General features: G+C 45.4%; 1 protein-coding gene across 1 annotated transcript in view; it reads right to left on the bottom strand.

Annotated features, from left to right (window-relative positions):
• SLC9A8 (solute carrier family 9 member A8) overlaps positions 1-17766 on the bottom strand; it is a 60921-nt gene that overhangs the window by 19581 nt on the left and 23574 nt on the right. The window contains exons 6-10 of the mRNA XM_019726103.2: positions 16785-16886; positions 15666-15700; positions 10358-10501; positions 5273-5411; positions 3718-3823 (exon numbers count right to left, since the gene is read on the bottom strand). Coding sequence (XP_019581662.1) covers positions 3718-3823; positions 5273-5411; positions 10358-10501; positions 15666-15700; positions 16785-16886 — 526 coding nt within the window. The remainder of the gene's footprint in view (positions 1-3717; positions 3824-5272; positions 5412-10357; positions 10502-15665; positions 15701-16784; positions 16887-17766) is intronic.

Consider the following 17766-nt stretch of genomic DNA (forward strand, 5'->3'; position numbering starts at 1 on the left):
AGTGAAAGGGGGTGTTCTTAATTTACCACGTTGGGACAGAAAGGGGAAACGTATGGTCACCCCAGTAATGACACCCTGACGCCTCTGTCAGGACTCTTACTTGAGCTGCCCCCTTTCATCCTTGCCTTAGGGTGGCGCTTTCATCACACGAGGAAGTAGATGCTCAGAGGGGTTAAGTCCACTGTCCGAGGTTACTCAGCTAATGAGAGGTGCAGCGGGCACTGAAATCCAGGTCTGTCCGGTGTCCTTAGCCACCGTGTTCTAAACACATGAGTTAGGTCGATGATTCACAGGGAGAGAGTGTCCTGCTTGCTGGTCACAGGCGCCTCTCCCTATCAGTCCTTGTGACAGTCAGGAAAAGCAGAGCACAGAGGGAAAGAGGAGAGTATTCCCGTTCCTGTTTATATTCTTACGGTAGGATTTGGAGGGTCCTCACAACACACTAGGGCCACCCTACCCTTCTCTGAAATCACTGAGTGACAGCTACCCCAAAGGTAAAGTGTGGGCAGGGCTGAGCCCATCAACCAGAGCTGGATCGTGTGTTCCTGGCTGGCATGGGCTGGTTTTGGCCTCACTGGCACGAACGGCTGAGGTCCCTCAGGAAACGAAACCCTTACAAACAGGAAACATTGCCTCTGAAGAAAAGACGAGTAAAATACTCCCACGTTTTAACCACAAGCTCCAAATGGATGTACAACATCTATCTCTGCCACCAGGTACTCAGTGTTCAGCTCAAATTGGTGGGGAACAATTTAGAAAAACAGAGGTAAAAATAGCTAGGCTAGAGCCAAATGACTCACAGGTAATGTTTATGGAAGTGCCAAAATTCAAGCAAGATAAGAGAGGGAACTTGATGGCAGATACCAGGATGAAATTATCCAAGAGAACTGGCGAGGGATTAAAAACAAACAAAACCCTGATGTTTACAAAGGTTTCTCCAGTGAAAATGGCCAGAGCCCTCTCCACTTCCTCTTTGGCAAGATCTGTTTACGGAGTACCCACATGTCATTCCAGAAAGTGATCTGTGGGAAGAATTCTGTTCAACAGAGTCATTAAAAACCACCAGGGGGCTGGCCTGGTGGCTCAGGTGGTTGGCGTGCCGTGCTCCTAATGCTGAGGTTGCAGGTTCGATTCCCACATGGGCCAGAGAGCTGTGCCCTCTACAGCTAAGATTGTGAACAACAGCTCTCCCTGGAGCTGGGCTGCCGTCAGCAGCCAGAGGTTGGTGTGAGCTGCCGTTAGCTGCTGAGTGCTACCGTGGGCTACCGTGTGCTGCCATGAGCGGCCGGCAGGCAGCATGAGTGGCCGGCAGCCAGTGTGAGTGGCCGGCAGCCGGCGAGAGCTGCTGTGAGTGGCTGACCCACGACTGGTGACCGACTGCCTCAGCCGGGGGAGGGGAGCACAAGATTCATAATACCAGCACGGGCCAGGGAGCTGTGTCCTACACAACTAGACTGAGAAACAACGGCTTGAACTGGAGTGTGTATGTGTTGGGGGGGGAGGCACAAGAAAGGGAAAAATAAAACAAAACCACCGGGTACTTCCATTTGCCCATGAAGAAATAATTGCTACACAAATTGCTGTCCTGCCATAAACAACTAGAAAACCTGATAAAAGATATGAAACAAAACTGTCATCTGATGTTGGGAGCCAGACAGGATACAACTATGATTCCTGATAGAAGGGAACAAATAAGGTGACCCCTCTTGCTCCAGACCCTGGCCCACCTTACTGCCTGGATGCAGTTTTCAGGCTGAGGCTGAGGCTCAGGGAAGGGAACCCCAAACTGAGCCCAGCAGTCTCAGTCTTGCTGAGAAGAAGAGACAGATGAGAGCCGGGGGAGGCCAAAGCAGTTCGAACACCGGAAAGGAGCTGCACAGAAAGAGAGCTTTGGAGAGCTACAATCGAGTCCCCTTGAATCTTGGACTGATATTGATCTACACACACCCGGGGGAGATTCCAAGAGGCTGGGGAGAGAAAAGGAACAGGCTGAGCAATTTCCAAAGCGGACACAAGGCTGGGATAGTCTGCATTCCTGCCGGCCAGAATGGAGTGACCTTGTAATACATGCGACATGAGGTAGAGCCCTCAGAAGGCCAGTGCATTAGTTCCTAGTGCTACTCTGGACTTGCGCTGACAAATCATAAAGGGAAACCTCCAAAGAATTAAACTGATTCCAGGAAACTTAGATATGTGGCAAAAGAAAATCCAGAACTCTATGAAGAATGTAATAAAATCTAATACTCAACAACATAATTAAGTTCACAATGACTGGCATCCAATCAAAAATTAATAGGCAAGCAAAGAGCAGGAAGTTATGACTTCTAAACAGAAGAAAATTAATTGACAGAAACGGACGTAGAATTGACAGAGATGATGGAATTAGCAAACAAAGGACATTAAAACAACTGTTAGAAAGATGCTCCATATGCTTAAGAAGGTAAAGACAACCACGAACATGATGAGGAGGGACATGGAAGATATAAAAATAACCCAAAGGGAACTTCTGTAGATGAATAATACAATATCTAAAACGAAAAACATACTGGATGGGATTAACAGTGGAGCATGGCAGAAGAAAAGATCAGTGAACGTGAAGACACAACAATAGAAACCAGCCAAAACAAAGCATAGAGAAAAAAAATAAAAAGATTGGAAAAAGAAAAGGCAAAGTGTATCATGGGATGACAGCATGTTGTCTGTCATAAGTAACTGGAGTCCCAACTGAAGAAGAGAAGGGACAACAGAAAAAAATATTTAAAGAAATGGGTAGAAATTTACCGAACTTGATGAAAACTATAAACTCACATAAACTATAATATTATATAAACTCAAGAAGCTTGACAAACCCCAAACAGAATATAAAGAGAACCACAGCAAGGCACATGAAAATCCAATTGCCACACACCTATCAAAATGGTTTCACTTTTTAAAATTAAAGTAAGTGTTGGTGAGGATGTGAAGCGGCCAGAATTCCCTCACACATTCTGGTGGGGACCCAAAATGGTCCAGTCACTTTGGAAAACACTTGGCAGTTTCTAATAAAGTAAAATATATATTTACCATGTGACCCAGCAACCTCACTCCTAGGTATTTATCCGAGATCAATGAAAATATGTGCAAATATTCATAGCCCAAATCTGCAAAACCCCCAATGTCCTCAAATGGTGAATGGAAAAAAAAGTGGCACAGTAAGAATGTATAAACTACGGATACCTGCAAAAAACATGGATGTCTCTCAAGAACGTTATGAGCGCTGACAGAAAGGAGACACATAAGACTACATACGTACTACATGATTTCAGTTATGTGACGTTCTAGAAAAGGAAAATTACAGTGACAGAGCACAACTCCATGGGTTCCAGGGCCCAGAGACGAGCCAGAGGATTAACTGTCCTTGGCAGTCTGACCCAGTCCTTTGAGGGAAGGCCCTTCAGAGGCCTTGTTCTGGGAAAGAGGCAATCCTGGAAGTGATCTCTGCTACAGGCTGGGCGGCAAAGAGAAAATGTGACCGTGACAACACCGAGCCCCGGGATCGGGCCAGGTCTAAATCCAGATGTTCCTGGAGGGAACCAGCAGATTCCCTTTCTTGTTTAAGCTCTTCTGAGCTGTGACTGCCTCTTGTGATTGACAGTGACTCACTGCCATGAGCTCTCTCACATGACGGGCAGGACAACGTGTCATCACCCCCGCATTTCAATGCTCTGCTTCACTTACCAGAGAGTGAGATTCCTTCTGCGAGCCCATAAGGCAGATACGCAAAGATGATCATCATGCCGAACTCCAAGGAAGGCGTCTTCCTCAGGTCGACGTGCTTGAGCACGTAAATGGCAGTTGTCAAGGAAAAAGAATCAAGGGACAGTTGATGGAAGATCTAGAGAAGTCACAAAACCGCTGCCTTGTAAATATGTACGGTAAACGATGGGTACAAAAGATTTTGGAACCTCCCAAAGTAGCAAGTGAAAATCTGTCATCGTGCATTTTTCTTCTTTGCAGGGAGACTGTTGTTTGAAGAAAGGAAATCTGACAAAATGAAGAAATGTCAATTCCTGAGACAAATGGTGGGGAAAATTAAAATCAACCTAAGTCAACTCACAAAAATGCTGACGTGGAGGGCTGGGCGTGTGCCAGGGCGGTGGAGGGCAAAGCTGCGGCCAGCCCACGTTGCCAGGTCCCTTCCAGGCCTTGTCACTTGTTTACCTCCCCCTGCAACATCCGACGAGATTAACCAATGGGCTTTCCAGAACTCTGGGGTCCAATGCCCCACTGAAAGGCCTTCTTTCCTATTCCTGGAGATTTCTAAATTGATGCCCCTGGAAGAGGAGAGCCTTCTAGATATTCCAGTGTTGTCTACACACCTGTGCTGGAGCTCATGGCACCCTTGTACTTGGCTTCATCACAGCAGATGCTCCCACTGCCCCTTTTAAGAGAAAGATAAATATGGAGGAAAATACTGAACTGGGAAAAGTTTTCTCTTCTTTTCCATTCTGTTTATTGGTACAATATGAGAAGCTGTCAACCAACTCAGCAGAGCCTTTAGACTTCTGGACAAAGGAACTGAAGGGAGAATTCAACAGCATGGTGGACAAACATGCTTGTCACAAGCAAAAGAGGCTTTCTGGCCATCTGTTAAACACACTGCTCGTGGAGGAGGGCCAGGTGGCCATCTCCCTGAGACGCAGGCTTAGGCTCACACAGAAATGGCCTGGTGCCTATTTCTGTTATGAACGTGACGAATTTTCTACAGCAATGAAAGTGTCATCGGCCTTAACAAGCCTCTTTCCTTTTCTGGCTGGGAAAGCTTATGGGTTGTTAAGTAAGAAAATCAGTGCAAATTACTTAGATGGAGCTCACTCTGAAAGGCTCTTTTCTGGTCCTTGCAGATAAACACTTTCAGATTTTCTCAATTTGACATTTTTCAAAGGAAATTAATTTCCAATTTTGAATGTGAAAAGTGAGACAGCGGAAAATGAAAATCATCTGAATGCAGTTATCATACTTTGGGAACTAAAAAGCCCCCAAATCAGATCTGATATCCAACGGTGTTCTTTAAAATTTTGAAAAGTGACATCCTAAATTTCACGTTAAATTTTAAAATCCTTGAGTTTAAATTAAAGTGCTCCTCAAACCAAAACTAAGCATAAAAATTCTCCATCAAACACAATCTTAGATTAAAATTGGCCCCCTTAAGGAACTGGAGAAAATGGCTAGAGATGGATGGAATTAAGAACAATCTTCTCAGCCATGTGTGTTCATCATATGAAAAGGATATTAATGCAGAGATTAAGCCAGTGAGAGTGCCGAGCGCTGCTGAGCCAAAGAACATTTTGAGGAAGTAGCCAAGGGCTTGTAAAAATGTTTGCCACCCACTGACATCTGACATATTTTTTCTTGTTAAACCTTCAGCTGTGCTAGGAAATAAAAGAAAAACAGAAAGAAGTGAAAATGTTATAGACAAAGTTATTAGAAATTAACTTAGAACTCAAAACTTATGTCTTGCTTATCCTCTCATTCATTCATTTGTTCATTCCATCATTCATCGAGTCAAACATTTATTGTTCACCTACTTTGTTGTAGGCACTGTGTTCATTTCTGGGGGTTCAGAGATGAGATGGGCACGAATGACCACCTGGGGTAAGGGCAGAGGGCTGTGGAAACACAGCGTGGACCTCTTACTCTGAGGTGGGGCTCAAGGAGGTTCTCCATGACATAAGGGCTGGGTTTAGATGTAAGATGAAGAAGAATTAAGCAGGTGAAGAAATGAGGGAAAGCAGAGGGAACAGCATGTGCAGAGGGAACGGCATGTGCAGAGGGAACGGCATGTGTAGAGGGAACGGCATGTGCAGAGGGAACAGCATGTGCAGAGGGAACAGCATGTGCAGAGGCAGGGAGCCCAAGAATACGAGTACATTCTGGAAGCATTCAACTACACAGGTTAGTGTGGACAAAACACAGGAACGTGGCGGGAGGGGCTGTGGGGAGGAGGTAGGCCAGAGCAGCAGGCAGTAGGGCGGGACCTGTTAAAGGCTTTTGATGAGCCCACTGTTAAAAAGTTGGTATTGCATCCTGAAGGCCCTGGGGGGGCATAGGGAGTGTTTCCAGGATGGGGAGATCCTGTGATACAACTTGAAAGTGAGGCTATGGCATGAAGTCAGATTAGAATGGAGCCACCTAAAGAAGAAAGGCCATTAGGTGCAGGCTGAGAGGGTGGACTTCGGAGGCATTAGAAGGAAGTACTTGAAAGAACTTTCCTTCCACTGCTACAGAACAAAGTGAAACATCAGAAGCCATTAAATTCAATTGCTAGTTTTATCCCCCAAGGGAAAACCATTATACCATTAAAATGGAGTTATTCTCATTATTTATCCTTCTGCAGATTCTCCCTTCAGACGCTCTCTCAAATCGGTCCGCTTCTTTCCCTCCTTCCCCTAGCTCCTCTGTCCCATGGCTTAAGTTGCACTGCTCTCTCTACGTACATCGTACATCCTCGTCTTCCTAGGGACCAACCCGTTTTCCACTCAGTGGCCTGAATGATCCCGTTATAATACACAGCTGACCAGGTTACTGGCCTGTTCAGAACCCATCAAGTTTCCTGCTTTGTAGGAAGAAGCCCAGTCTTCTTAGCATGACCTAACTACTCTCCTGCCATTCCTCTCCATCCCGTCTCCTCCACATTGGGGTGGGCCCCATTATCACTGGCACCTCCTCCCTGGCCCCAGCTAACTTCTGGGTTTGTTTCTCAGAACCCAGGGTCAGTGTCACTTCCTCAGGGACACCTGCCGTGACCCCTCACACAGCCCATTTACAGGCTCTCCTGGTGCCTGACTTCTCCTACACGGCATGTGAAAACTAATGAATCATTTCACGAGGAGCAAGCCTGAGTCCATCCTGTTCACGGCCATATGTCCAGGGCCTGAGGCAGAGCCTAGCACACAAAAGATGCTCAATACATTTTGGCTGAATCAGTAAACTAAACAAAGAATTGTCAGTAGTAATATTCAGCTTCAGTAATCAGCATTTCCAATAACCCCAGGAAGCCTTTCATGGTGAGTCACGGCTCCATGTCACACAGCAAAGGTTCGGAGAAGTCCTGCAAAAAAGCAATCTAACTTTTGGCACACAACTACTTTCCAAACTCACCTGAATGTGCAATCTCCCCCATTCCCTTTCTTTCCTAGATCACAGGTTAACATCCCACCTCAGGGAATGCTGGGATCCATCAAGGGTTCTTCCTGGGAAAGTGCTTTTGAAGGCTAAGCTCACCTACAGTTCCCAAATGGATCTATGGACCAGGTGCATGGTGTCCACGACCCCACCCCATATTGCTCCCTTGGCTGGTTCACTGGCTGATGTCACTGCTTTCTTTTATGCAGAGAAGGCTGAGGCCAATAGTTTTTGAATTCAAGATAAATGAAAGTAGAATCTAGACTCTTTCTGGCCTGGTGATTTTCTATATTTTATTTTTTCAGGTCATGTTTCTCACACCTTAAAGAATAGAAGACAATGCTGTTTCAGGATCCATTTCATGAGCGTGAGCAATAGCTGGAGAGAACAAAAGGTCGCCTCTACAGCAATTATCTTAAGAATAAATTGTCATAGTAACAAGTCAAAGCTAAAAATAATTTAAAGTTAATGAAGAAACAGAAGATACTTAGCTTTCTGGCACTTCTGAAAGTGAACACATTAAAAAAGGGGTAATTTATTCCTATATTCAGCTGCAAAGATAAATGTGTCAGATCACTTTGAAAATGCTCATTTATGAAGTACACCCTTAAAAACAAGACGTGATTCTCCCTTGTAACCAAGGAAAACTGACAACAGCTCCCTCCCGCAATGCAAAAATAAATAAATAAATAAATAGGCAGGTCTACCGTGACCCCTTGCTCTGTCTCTCTCTTTTACCTGAAAATGCCTACCATGCTCCCAAGACAGTTCATCCAAGAAGCCTCACTTGAATCCTTCAGACGGACTGCTTCCCCCTAGCACCACATGTTCACTTCTCTCTCTCTTTCTCCCACCTTGGATTGAGTTTGTCAAGGCCTGTTGGCCCCAGAGCAGTGTCTGGCACAAAGAGGGCCCTCATCACATGCTGATGGTGGATGACTAGCCCAGAGAGGGTCTGGAAAGTCAGTGAGGCTGGACATGGCTTTGGTCAGTGACTCCTAGCCCAGCCTGTGTCCCAGTCATGGAGGAGGTGGAGGCTGGAAACTATATACGCATGTGGTCCACAGATCCAGGATTGGAAACTGTCATCACAGGCGATCTTGGCCTTCGAGAGCACTTTTCCAGGAAGAACCTTGGCTACTTATAATGTCTCCATCATTTTTCATTTTAAAAAGAAAATATCTCCTAATCTTTGGCCTTTTTTTGTGGCAAAAAGACCTGGAAAAGCTCAAAGTCCTACTTCTGGCAGATTTTTAAAAACAAAATAAATTAGAGACAAAGCAATTGAGTTTAGCTCCTAATGTATAAAAATAACTCATGATGTCACCTCCTATTTGGGCAAAATTCTTTATCACAAATGTTTAATACACGCAGCCAGTATATGAGATAAAAGTCAAAACCAGAAAGCTAAGAAGCTTTCAGAGTAGATCTTAAATTTAAAAATAAATATCGCCACCAGATTTTTTTAAAGATCTTATAGCATGATGTATGATAATTTCCTAAAAAGCTATCAAATTTTTTGCAAAGAGAAATGTGAAAAGGCTAGTAACAGGGGATGGGTTAAATAGGTCGTAGTAAATCCATAGAAAGGAATAATCTGTAACCAGTAAAATGATGTTATAGAAGATTATTTTATCAACTCGGTTCAATGGAAAAACTACAATACAGTATATGGGATATAAGCCTATCTAAATAAAATGTATGTATATACTCTTACCAATTGTTAACTGTAATAATCTTTGGGTAGTAACAATGCGTGTAATTTTTCTTTCGTGTTTGCTTGTATATTTTCTAAATTCCTATAAAGAATATATGTATTACTTTTAGGATAACCAAAATATTTTAAAGTTTGTTTTGTTCAGGTCGGCCGAGTACCTACTGCAATTAGGCAACCTTTGGTTTAGTTCTTCCTGCAAAAGTAGGATAAAAACCGGGCAAACAGCGAAACCATACTGGGGGCAGGAGAAGAGGAAAGGGTCTCACATTATTTGATGGTGGATGTTTTTCACATCGTACCATACCTAACTATTCAATCTCAAATCCAATCCTAGGCTGAGGCACTCTCACTCTCACTCAACTGTTGAGAAACCTGGGGCTCAGAGAGAGAAGCTCACCAGGGTCACGCAGCTACGAGTGGCATCACCAGGTCAGCTTGACTCCCAAACTTGGGCTGTTTGTACTATAAAACATCGTTTTAGTCCAATGTAAGAATTCCAAATGTAGTCTATTATAAAGCTTTAAAAAAAATATTACCTGCCACAGTATCATGCTTAGTAAGGAACCCTTCGACAAAGGAAACAAGTCAGTATTCAGATCATGGAAATTCTCTTCTCTAACAGAACACTGACTGGCCCCTAAAAGTCTCTTGGCTCATGTCTGATACACTGTCCAGGGCTCCTTTGTCTAATTGCTTTGACTGTTGGTGCCTTCTCTGTTTTTTTTTTTTTTTTTACGAAACTGTTTGGGTTTCCTGCGCATACATGGAATGAAGACCACAAAATGCAGAGTTCAAAGAAACAGCCCTGCATCAGATAAACACATTTGAGATTATCTCAAATTCATTTCCTTTTCCCAAACACTTCTTGACATTTTATGATTCATCTTTAATTTCTCAGATCCTATCAACAAGGGCAGTCATACCAATGAGCATTTGAAAACGATGAGCAGTCCTGACGTAGTTTTCACCCAACAGCATCCTTAGATGGGATCCCTATTAGTATCATTACCTCCCTTTACAGCTGTGAAAAGGGCGGTGACATGTAACAGCTCCTAAGTGGGAGAGTAGGGCCTGAGTGTCTGTGGCAATGCGGCCAAACACTGATCCCTCAACGGGCTGCTCTATCACCATCTGAGGAACTTATTAAACAGCGAAGTTCTTGGGGCTCACCCCAGACCAACTGAGTCAGAAGCTCTGAGGGGGGGGCTGGGAACGCTACATTTAATAAGCACCCCCAGTGATGCTGATGAGAAGCTGGGCTCAAAACCACTGCTGAAAGGGACGTCATAAAAGGTGGGCTCTCCTCTCCTAACCACACCGGGCCTGGGCACGTCAACACTTGTTGAGAACAGAAAGATGGAGAAGTGGCTGAACCATCACCCAGAGGACAGGCAACTGTACATACAGCTGCATGGCAATACCAGTCCCTTCGTTCCAAGGGCCTTTAGCTCCATGCCTTGCAGAAAGCGCACTTACTTGGTCAGGACAATGGAGACTGCATCATTGAGAATACTCTCTCCAAAAACCAGCATGTTGAGCACGGGGTCCACATGAAGGGCATTGAAAATAGCAATAGTCGCAACTGGATCAACAGCGGAAATTAGGGAGCCAAATGCAAAACTGTAAAGAAGGGAAGAGGAAGGGGAAGGTCTGTAATGCCTGTCACTTGGTCCACATTTAAAACATTAAAGCCCACAACTGCAGTTGATATAACAGTACACACTGTAGCTGAAGTAACTACAGGAGATGGTGTGTTTTTTCCACTTACAATAGCTGCGAATTGATACTGGGTGGAACCGTGAAGGGCCCACTCTAAAAGGGGTTGTTAGGAATGGCCTGGTTTCCAGTTAGTATCAAGACTTGGACCAGTGAGGGATGCAAGACTTTTGCTTAAATGCACTGGACTTCCCAGCCTTTTGGTTAAAGCAGTTGGAACCATGATGGCTCAGGGCCGCCCCCAAATGACTCATGGGCTCCTGGGTCTGACCTCCGCTTTGCCCCTTGCCACCATCTGTGACCAACCCCAGCCTCCACTCAGATTTGTAACATCTAAGAAAGTGCCAAAGCCAGCAGCAGCTCCAGTGTGCTCAGGGGATGGGCGATTTGGTTGGCAGACACCAACCCCAGTGCTGCCTCCCACGAGGCCACTGACTCTCACCGACAGTGACCATGAAGGTCTAATGACCGCCAACAAATATGTACCGTGTTTCCCCGAAAATAAGACCTAGCTGGACCATCAGTTCTAATGCGTCTTTTGGAGCAAAAATTAATATAAAACCCGGTCTTATCTAACATAATATAAGACTGGGTCTTATATTAATTTTTGCTCCAAAATACCCATTAGAGCTGATGGTCTGGCTAGGTCTTATTTTCGGGGAAACAGGGTATTAATGGCCAAATATGTTCCAGGCACTGAGGTTAATGATAACAGCAAACATTTATGAGGCACTTTGCATATCCCAGGCACTATTCTAAGTACTTTACACACAATAACTCAATAACCCACACAGAAATGGTATGAGATGGCATTATTATTGCCCCGATTACATAGGAGAAAACTGAGGGACCGTGAGGTTAAATGACTTGTCCAAGGTCAGACAGCTAACAAGTGGCAGAGCCAGGATTCAAACCCAGGCCTTCTGGTTCAGAGTCGGTGCTCCTAACCATGACACTGGATATAGCACTATCCAGAGACTGAGACAAAGTCAGAAAATGGGACGTGCTACATCGGAAACCAGGGTGATGACAGAAAGAGTAACCTGTCGGGGGTCGGGGCAGGGAAGCACTTCGATTGGGAGGTCAGGAAAGCTCTCTGCAGAGATGGCACTCATCTGAACAAGGAACTACATGATAAGAAGCAGGTGGCCAGCCAAGATCTGGGGGCTGTGGGAACAGCAAGCTCTCTCTGAGGTGGGAGCCAGCCTGGTTGCCTGAGACTAAAAGGTGAGCATGGCAGTTGCGCAGTGAGGGTGAGTGGACGGAGATGGCAGAGTTGGTGAGGGAGGTGGCACCAGATCACCCTGGGGGTTCTGTGGGCCTGAGGAGTCAGGACGATTTGGGCTCTCAGCCTGTTTGTCTTTCTTTTACCTCAGTGTTCTTGCAAGCCTTCTATTCCTCCACAAAGCTATGCCTGGCACTGCCTTCCTTCCACATCAGCAGAAGGGTTAGGTCTGCCCCTTCTACAACACAATACAAAACACGGAGCACCAACGGGACAGCCCTGAGTGAGGGGACAGCCCTACAGAAGAGACATAAGCCAGAGACTCTCCACCTCTGCTTCCCACCCTCACCAGTTTGCAGTCTGAGAGGGAAGAGGGAGAGCTCAGCCTGGGGACAGGTGTGCTCTGTCCACTTCACTGTCACCAGCAGCCTGATGGTCACTGGACTCCGGGCTCAGGAGAGAAGTGCTGGCAGGAGGAGAGGCTTGGCTGCCTTGCCAGTGACAGTTCTCTTCGGAAATCAATAGTCTGGCTTTCTGGTTTCCATGACAGCTCCCTGCGAGTTTGATTAATATGAGTTCATGCAGGACAGCATGCTTGCCTCAAGGAGAGTCTCCAGATTCCAAGCTGAGGACCAGACCCACAAGAAGATCTCAGCTCAGACTCCAATCCCCAGACTTTCCCTGTCCTCACAGAGGTTGTCACATGCATTATGAGCTGTGACTTTACTTGCCTCTCATCCTCACTGTGGGTGCCTGGGGCAGGTGGGCACTGTGTCTTGGTCATGGGTATATTCCCAGGACCTGTACTGAGCATGGCCCAGAGATATCTGTGGAAGGCAGGTAGGAGGGACGGAAGGAAGGAAGGAAGGAGGGAGAGAGGGAAAGGTAATGCCACCAAACAACGCCAACCTGGGAGGCCCTGTTTTGTTGGCAGATGACCTTGGGGCCCTTGCGCTGCAACCCAGACCCAGAGTTTCCTGCCTCTCCTTCTCTTCTTTTACTGCCACTCTCATCACCCACAGCAACATCACAGGGGCCTTGAAGGAAGAAGAATGTCTAAAAGGGGGAGGGAGAGGGAAGGAGGGGGGTGGGTGGGGCACAGACTTGGGAGCCTCTGGTGGTTGTGTGTTTGTTGGGCTCAGCTGGTCCCCACCTCCACTGCCCAGTACAGTGCAGCAGAGCGGACAGCCACCGTCTTCCCTGCTCAACATCCATGGGCCCTGGTTTTGGTAACAGCACCCCAATTTTCCTTTGGGGAGCCACCCCCCTACTCTCCATCCATGCGGTTGCATGGAGCTCTCTAGGAGTGGGCAGGGGACCCAAGCTTGGTCATTGAGGGCCATTACTAGGCATTTTACCAGGTGGGGGAATTAGGTTGGCACCTTTAGACGGGGACGGCTGAAGTGAGGGTGACATGAGCCCACATGGGGCAAGTGTGCTCTAGGATGAAGTCACCCAGGGAAGAGCTGAGACCGAGAGGAGAGGAGCGATTCAAGACGCTGTGGGCGCCGGAGGATGTCATGACAGATGCCATCACTCTGGGGACACTTTTGCTCTATGAACCAACAAACATCTTTCTTCTCAAAGCTAGTTTGCACTGGGTTTCAGTTGCACTGAAAGAGGGCTGGCTGATATTGTTTGTCATAGTGCCTGTGGCATCCGGAACTGGAAATGAGAGAGCAGGAACCGGAAGATGGACTGATGAGTGGTTAGAGGATGGACAAATGGAAAGACATGTTTTAAAGCAAATCGAGTGCAATGGTGCTTGTAGACTCTAGGTGGGGGTCACACGGGTGCCCACTGGACAGTGCTTCTTCACCTTTTCTGTGCGTCTGAAATTTTCATAATAAAAAGGTGGGGGAAATGCTTTGCATAAATCATAGCACACATTTAGCTTTGGTTACGAATCTAAATTGGGGCAAAGCATTTCGGATAGTGACAATGAAAAAGCTAGAATACGAACTTCCTGAGTCCTCAAGAGGTGTGAAGCTAAGGGGTCATTTCACCGGTCCCTCAATCGCTCCACTTCACAACTTCATGACCTAGTTTTTAAAAAGGCCAGAAGCTAGATGTTTAACTTAAAAATGTGTTTTCTTTCTTTCATCATCTCAAAGGATAGCAACATCAAGAAAACAAGGAAACAGCATAGGACGGTGAAAAACTTCAGGGTGTATCTATGAGTAAAATATCCCTCCAGCAGAAACATCACTACGATAAACTCTTCTGTGCCATGAAGTTATTTTCTCATGTTTTCTATAGTGCTGAGGTCTGTGGGTCTCACGTTCGACCTGCATGGTGTTTTGAAAAACTGAATAAATTGCCAACATTTGAAAACCGGAAAATCCCCTATTGAAAATCTAGAAACCTGGCATCTTTTGAAAAAAATTTGTTTAAATATCTGGTAATTCTGGGCCCACAATGGTAATCAGTAGGTGGAGCTGAGAAGTGGGGTGTGCTCTCCCATTTGCCCGTCACCACCTCTACACACACATCTGGCCAGCGTCCCTCTGGGAAGTGCCCTGCCAGGCCCTGCAGCTGTGTGGGTTGGGGACTGCTGGCTAAGTTTCCCCAGAGCACTCCCCATCTGTGGGACAGTCAATTTCCAACAGGAAAGGAAGTGTCTGCACATGGAGAAAGAAACTCTACCGGCTCTTATTCTGCTTGTCTGGGACAGTTTTCTTACCCCTCCCTCCGAACATCCCAACCACCAGTTCAGTTCAATTTCCCAATGTATCATGCACTTTCTGTATCTCTACCCAGTTGCCCCAAAATAGGATGAAGAGCTGAATGCTGTGATATCTTCCTTTACTTCGAACGAGTTTTGGGCACTTCTCTTCACTTGCAAAATACCTACAAAATGCAGGGCATCAGTTCTGTTTTATTTCCAGCACCTTATGGAATAGGAATGTGACTTTTGTGACTTGTTCATATATCCAAACTATCTTATAACGAAAGCTCTGAAATTGATGTCCCTGGGAGAAAAATGAGATGGGACTTAATGTTATTGCAGGCACATTTCCCATGAACAGGACTCCGAGATTCTGGTCCCCAAGTGGCTGTAAAGGCTGAAAGCTCTGGCGGGCCGGCCTGGAGGGGCCCCACTTCCCAGCCCTATCACAGGACAGCACCAACGCCGACTGTGGGTGAAGAAACTCAGGGCAGGGCTGCATCCTCGCTGGACTCCTCACAGAGGGGAAACCAGCTGCACACTGCTAGTGCACTTTCTCAGCACTCCATCTGGTACCTTCTGAGAGACAGCTGCTCAGGGTGCTTCTTGCTAAGCAGATCACAGATATTCCTGGACTGGGCGCCGAGGCAGCAGCTCAGAGCTCACTGGAGTAGCTTTAGACTGAGGAGGACACCGGCAGTAGAGCCCTTGGCCCTGTCTGCCCGCCCCCCCCACTCCCCCGCCATGTGAATTCCAGAGTAAAGATTCACACCTCACTCCCCCCTCCATCCCTAGCCTATCAAGACAACTTTTCATTGTGGCCACTGAAAAGACTTAGAAATCAGTTGAAGATGATTTTTCATAAGAAAAGAACAATAGTGCAGTGTCTTGTGTACAGGGGGCAGTTAACTCTCCAGAGTTACTCCCTCCAAAGCTTAAACTAAATTAATCGTTTCAATCAGCAATGCTCTGACTAGAGAGCTTCAAAATTCCTCAGTCTACTTTTGATTCACTTCAGAGACATAAATTAATTCAGAATAGATTCTACAGCAGAAATCATCAGTAAAACAAAAAGAGAGGAAGAATAGAGAAGCACCACACCCAGGAATTAATGTGGAGAATACTTTCCCCGGTCTCAAAAAGGTCACATGGGTGTTACAATATGAAAGATTTACCTGTCTGTCATGTTGAGTTTAGAGATTACATCAGCCTGTAAAATAAAACACACAAACACACAGACACAAAAAAACCCCCTGGAGAACAGCCAAGAAGATTAAAATGTCCATTAGTGCTTTATCACAAACTAATAAGGACATTAATCTTCACTCTTCAAACCACTTGAAAAATAAACGAAACTCCTAAGATTAAACATGCATTTGACCGTCATCCAACAAAAGTAGGGGAAAGAATGCTACATTTTTCAAGCCAAATTGACTACAGTTTTCTTCTCTACAGGTTATCCTCATTTGGTACTAGAAGTTGAGCAATGAAGAAAGTTGGATGACAGACAGATTTATTCTGGTGCCATAAAATAGCAGTAAAGGTGAAAATCAGATGGAATGGGCTTTAGCCTACAGCCATCAAAAGAAGCAAACACATCTGACACACATAAGAAATCCACCCATCACCCAGATGCCTGAACCTCAAACTTACTTTACAGAACTGGGGCAGGCAAACTTTCTGCTACTGACCAAAACGAAAAGAACTGTGACATGCATAGCTGTGTATAGTGCAAAACTACAGGTATTATCTTCTTAGACCCTTAGGAGGGTCTGCTTTCAATGAATTCAAATAATTTGAACCCAAAGTACAGAACACCCAAATGATGACACTGGGAGTTGGTTTAGCAATGGTGGAAAATCCAGAGTATAATACATAAGTCTACAGGTGGACGAGTTAGAATTGAGTGAACACATTCAGAATCATCTTTGATTTTTAAAATGCAAATTTTTATTTAAAAAACAGCATTTAATCCTGATTCAGTCTATCTGACAATACAATTGATATTGCTATAATTTGAAGATCTTTATGGTATTTATTCTGCTTTATTTTCAAATATTCAAACTTAAGACAATATTGGTTTGCAAATAAGAACAGTTACCTTTGGGGATTATGGAAAAGATTCACTCAATTCCAGACATTAAAGTTCTTTGAGGACACTTAGCAGCGGTTTCAGCATGACTCCGTTGTGCCTCCTATGAGTCTGGATTTCCCCATGAGATGTCACTACCCCACTTCCCTGTACTAACTCTAAAATGTAAATTTTCAAAGTTTTTCCAAGATGTTTTTCTTACCTGACCCAGAAAATAAATTCCTCCACCTACTACAAAAGCGGAAATTGCTGTACCAAAAACAGCAAACAAGGTGATGGAACCAATATTTTGAAAGAAGTTACCCTGTTTGAAAGAGCAGAAATGAGAGAAATGATTAGAAAAGCTGGTCCAGTCGGTGAAGGCGCAGACCCCCAACCTGGCCCACCTCACATGCTTGATTCTGTGAGGGGCACCATCGCCCACCCTGCTTGCAAGCTGGAAAATTGGGGAGTCTTTCCTCACCCCACACCTAATACTGAGCCTGGTCCTGTGCTTTTACCTTTCCCATGTCACTCCCGTCTCCTTACTCTCTATCACCGTCTCCAGCGCCCCTGCCCAAGCTGCCACCATCTCGGCTCAGGACCACTGCAATGGCTTCTAACAAGTCTCAGCCATTCCTGGCCCCTTGACTTCCACTCTTCAAGGGCTTCCAGAATGATCTTTGCAAAAGTCAAATCTCATTGTGCTGCTTTCACTCTGACTCCACTTCTCCTCAAAATATAGCTAAAACCCAGCCAAAGCCTGCATAGTTTGACTACTGTGAAGTCCTCTAACCTCCCCATTGTTCTCTGGATGCCGGTCACACTGGTGGCTTTTTGTTCTTCAAACACGTCGTGCTCCCTGGACCACTCTTCCTTCCTCTTTGCTTGTTTATCTCTAATCATCTTCAGATTTCAGGACATTTTGCCTCTTCCTAAGGGAAGCCTTCTTTGATCCCTTAGCCAGGTCAGATCCTATTCTGTTCTCTCAATGCACAATGACCCTCTCCCGGTAGCACCTGACATGGCTGAAATTTTACATTTACTTATGTAACTGATGTCTCTTTCTCACTAGGCTGCAGGCTCAATGCAGGCAATGGCCACATCTGCTTTTTTGTACAATGTTGCTGACATAGTGTCTCTCAGACGCAAGATGGCCAATGAATAGTTACCAAAGGAACTAACTGTGTTTCATGTCTGATCAA

The sequence above is a fragment of the Rhinolophus sinicus genome, linkage group LG13 (genome assembly GCF_036562045.2).
Source record: "Rhinolophus sinicus isolate RSC01 linkage group LG13, ASM3656204v1, whole genome shotgun sequence".
In the NCBI taxonomy this organism is placed as follows: Eukaryota; Metazoa; Chordata; class Mammalia; order Chiroptera; family Rhinolophidae; genus Rhinolophus; species Rhinolophus sinicus.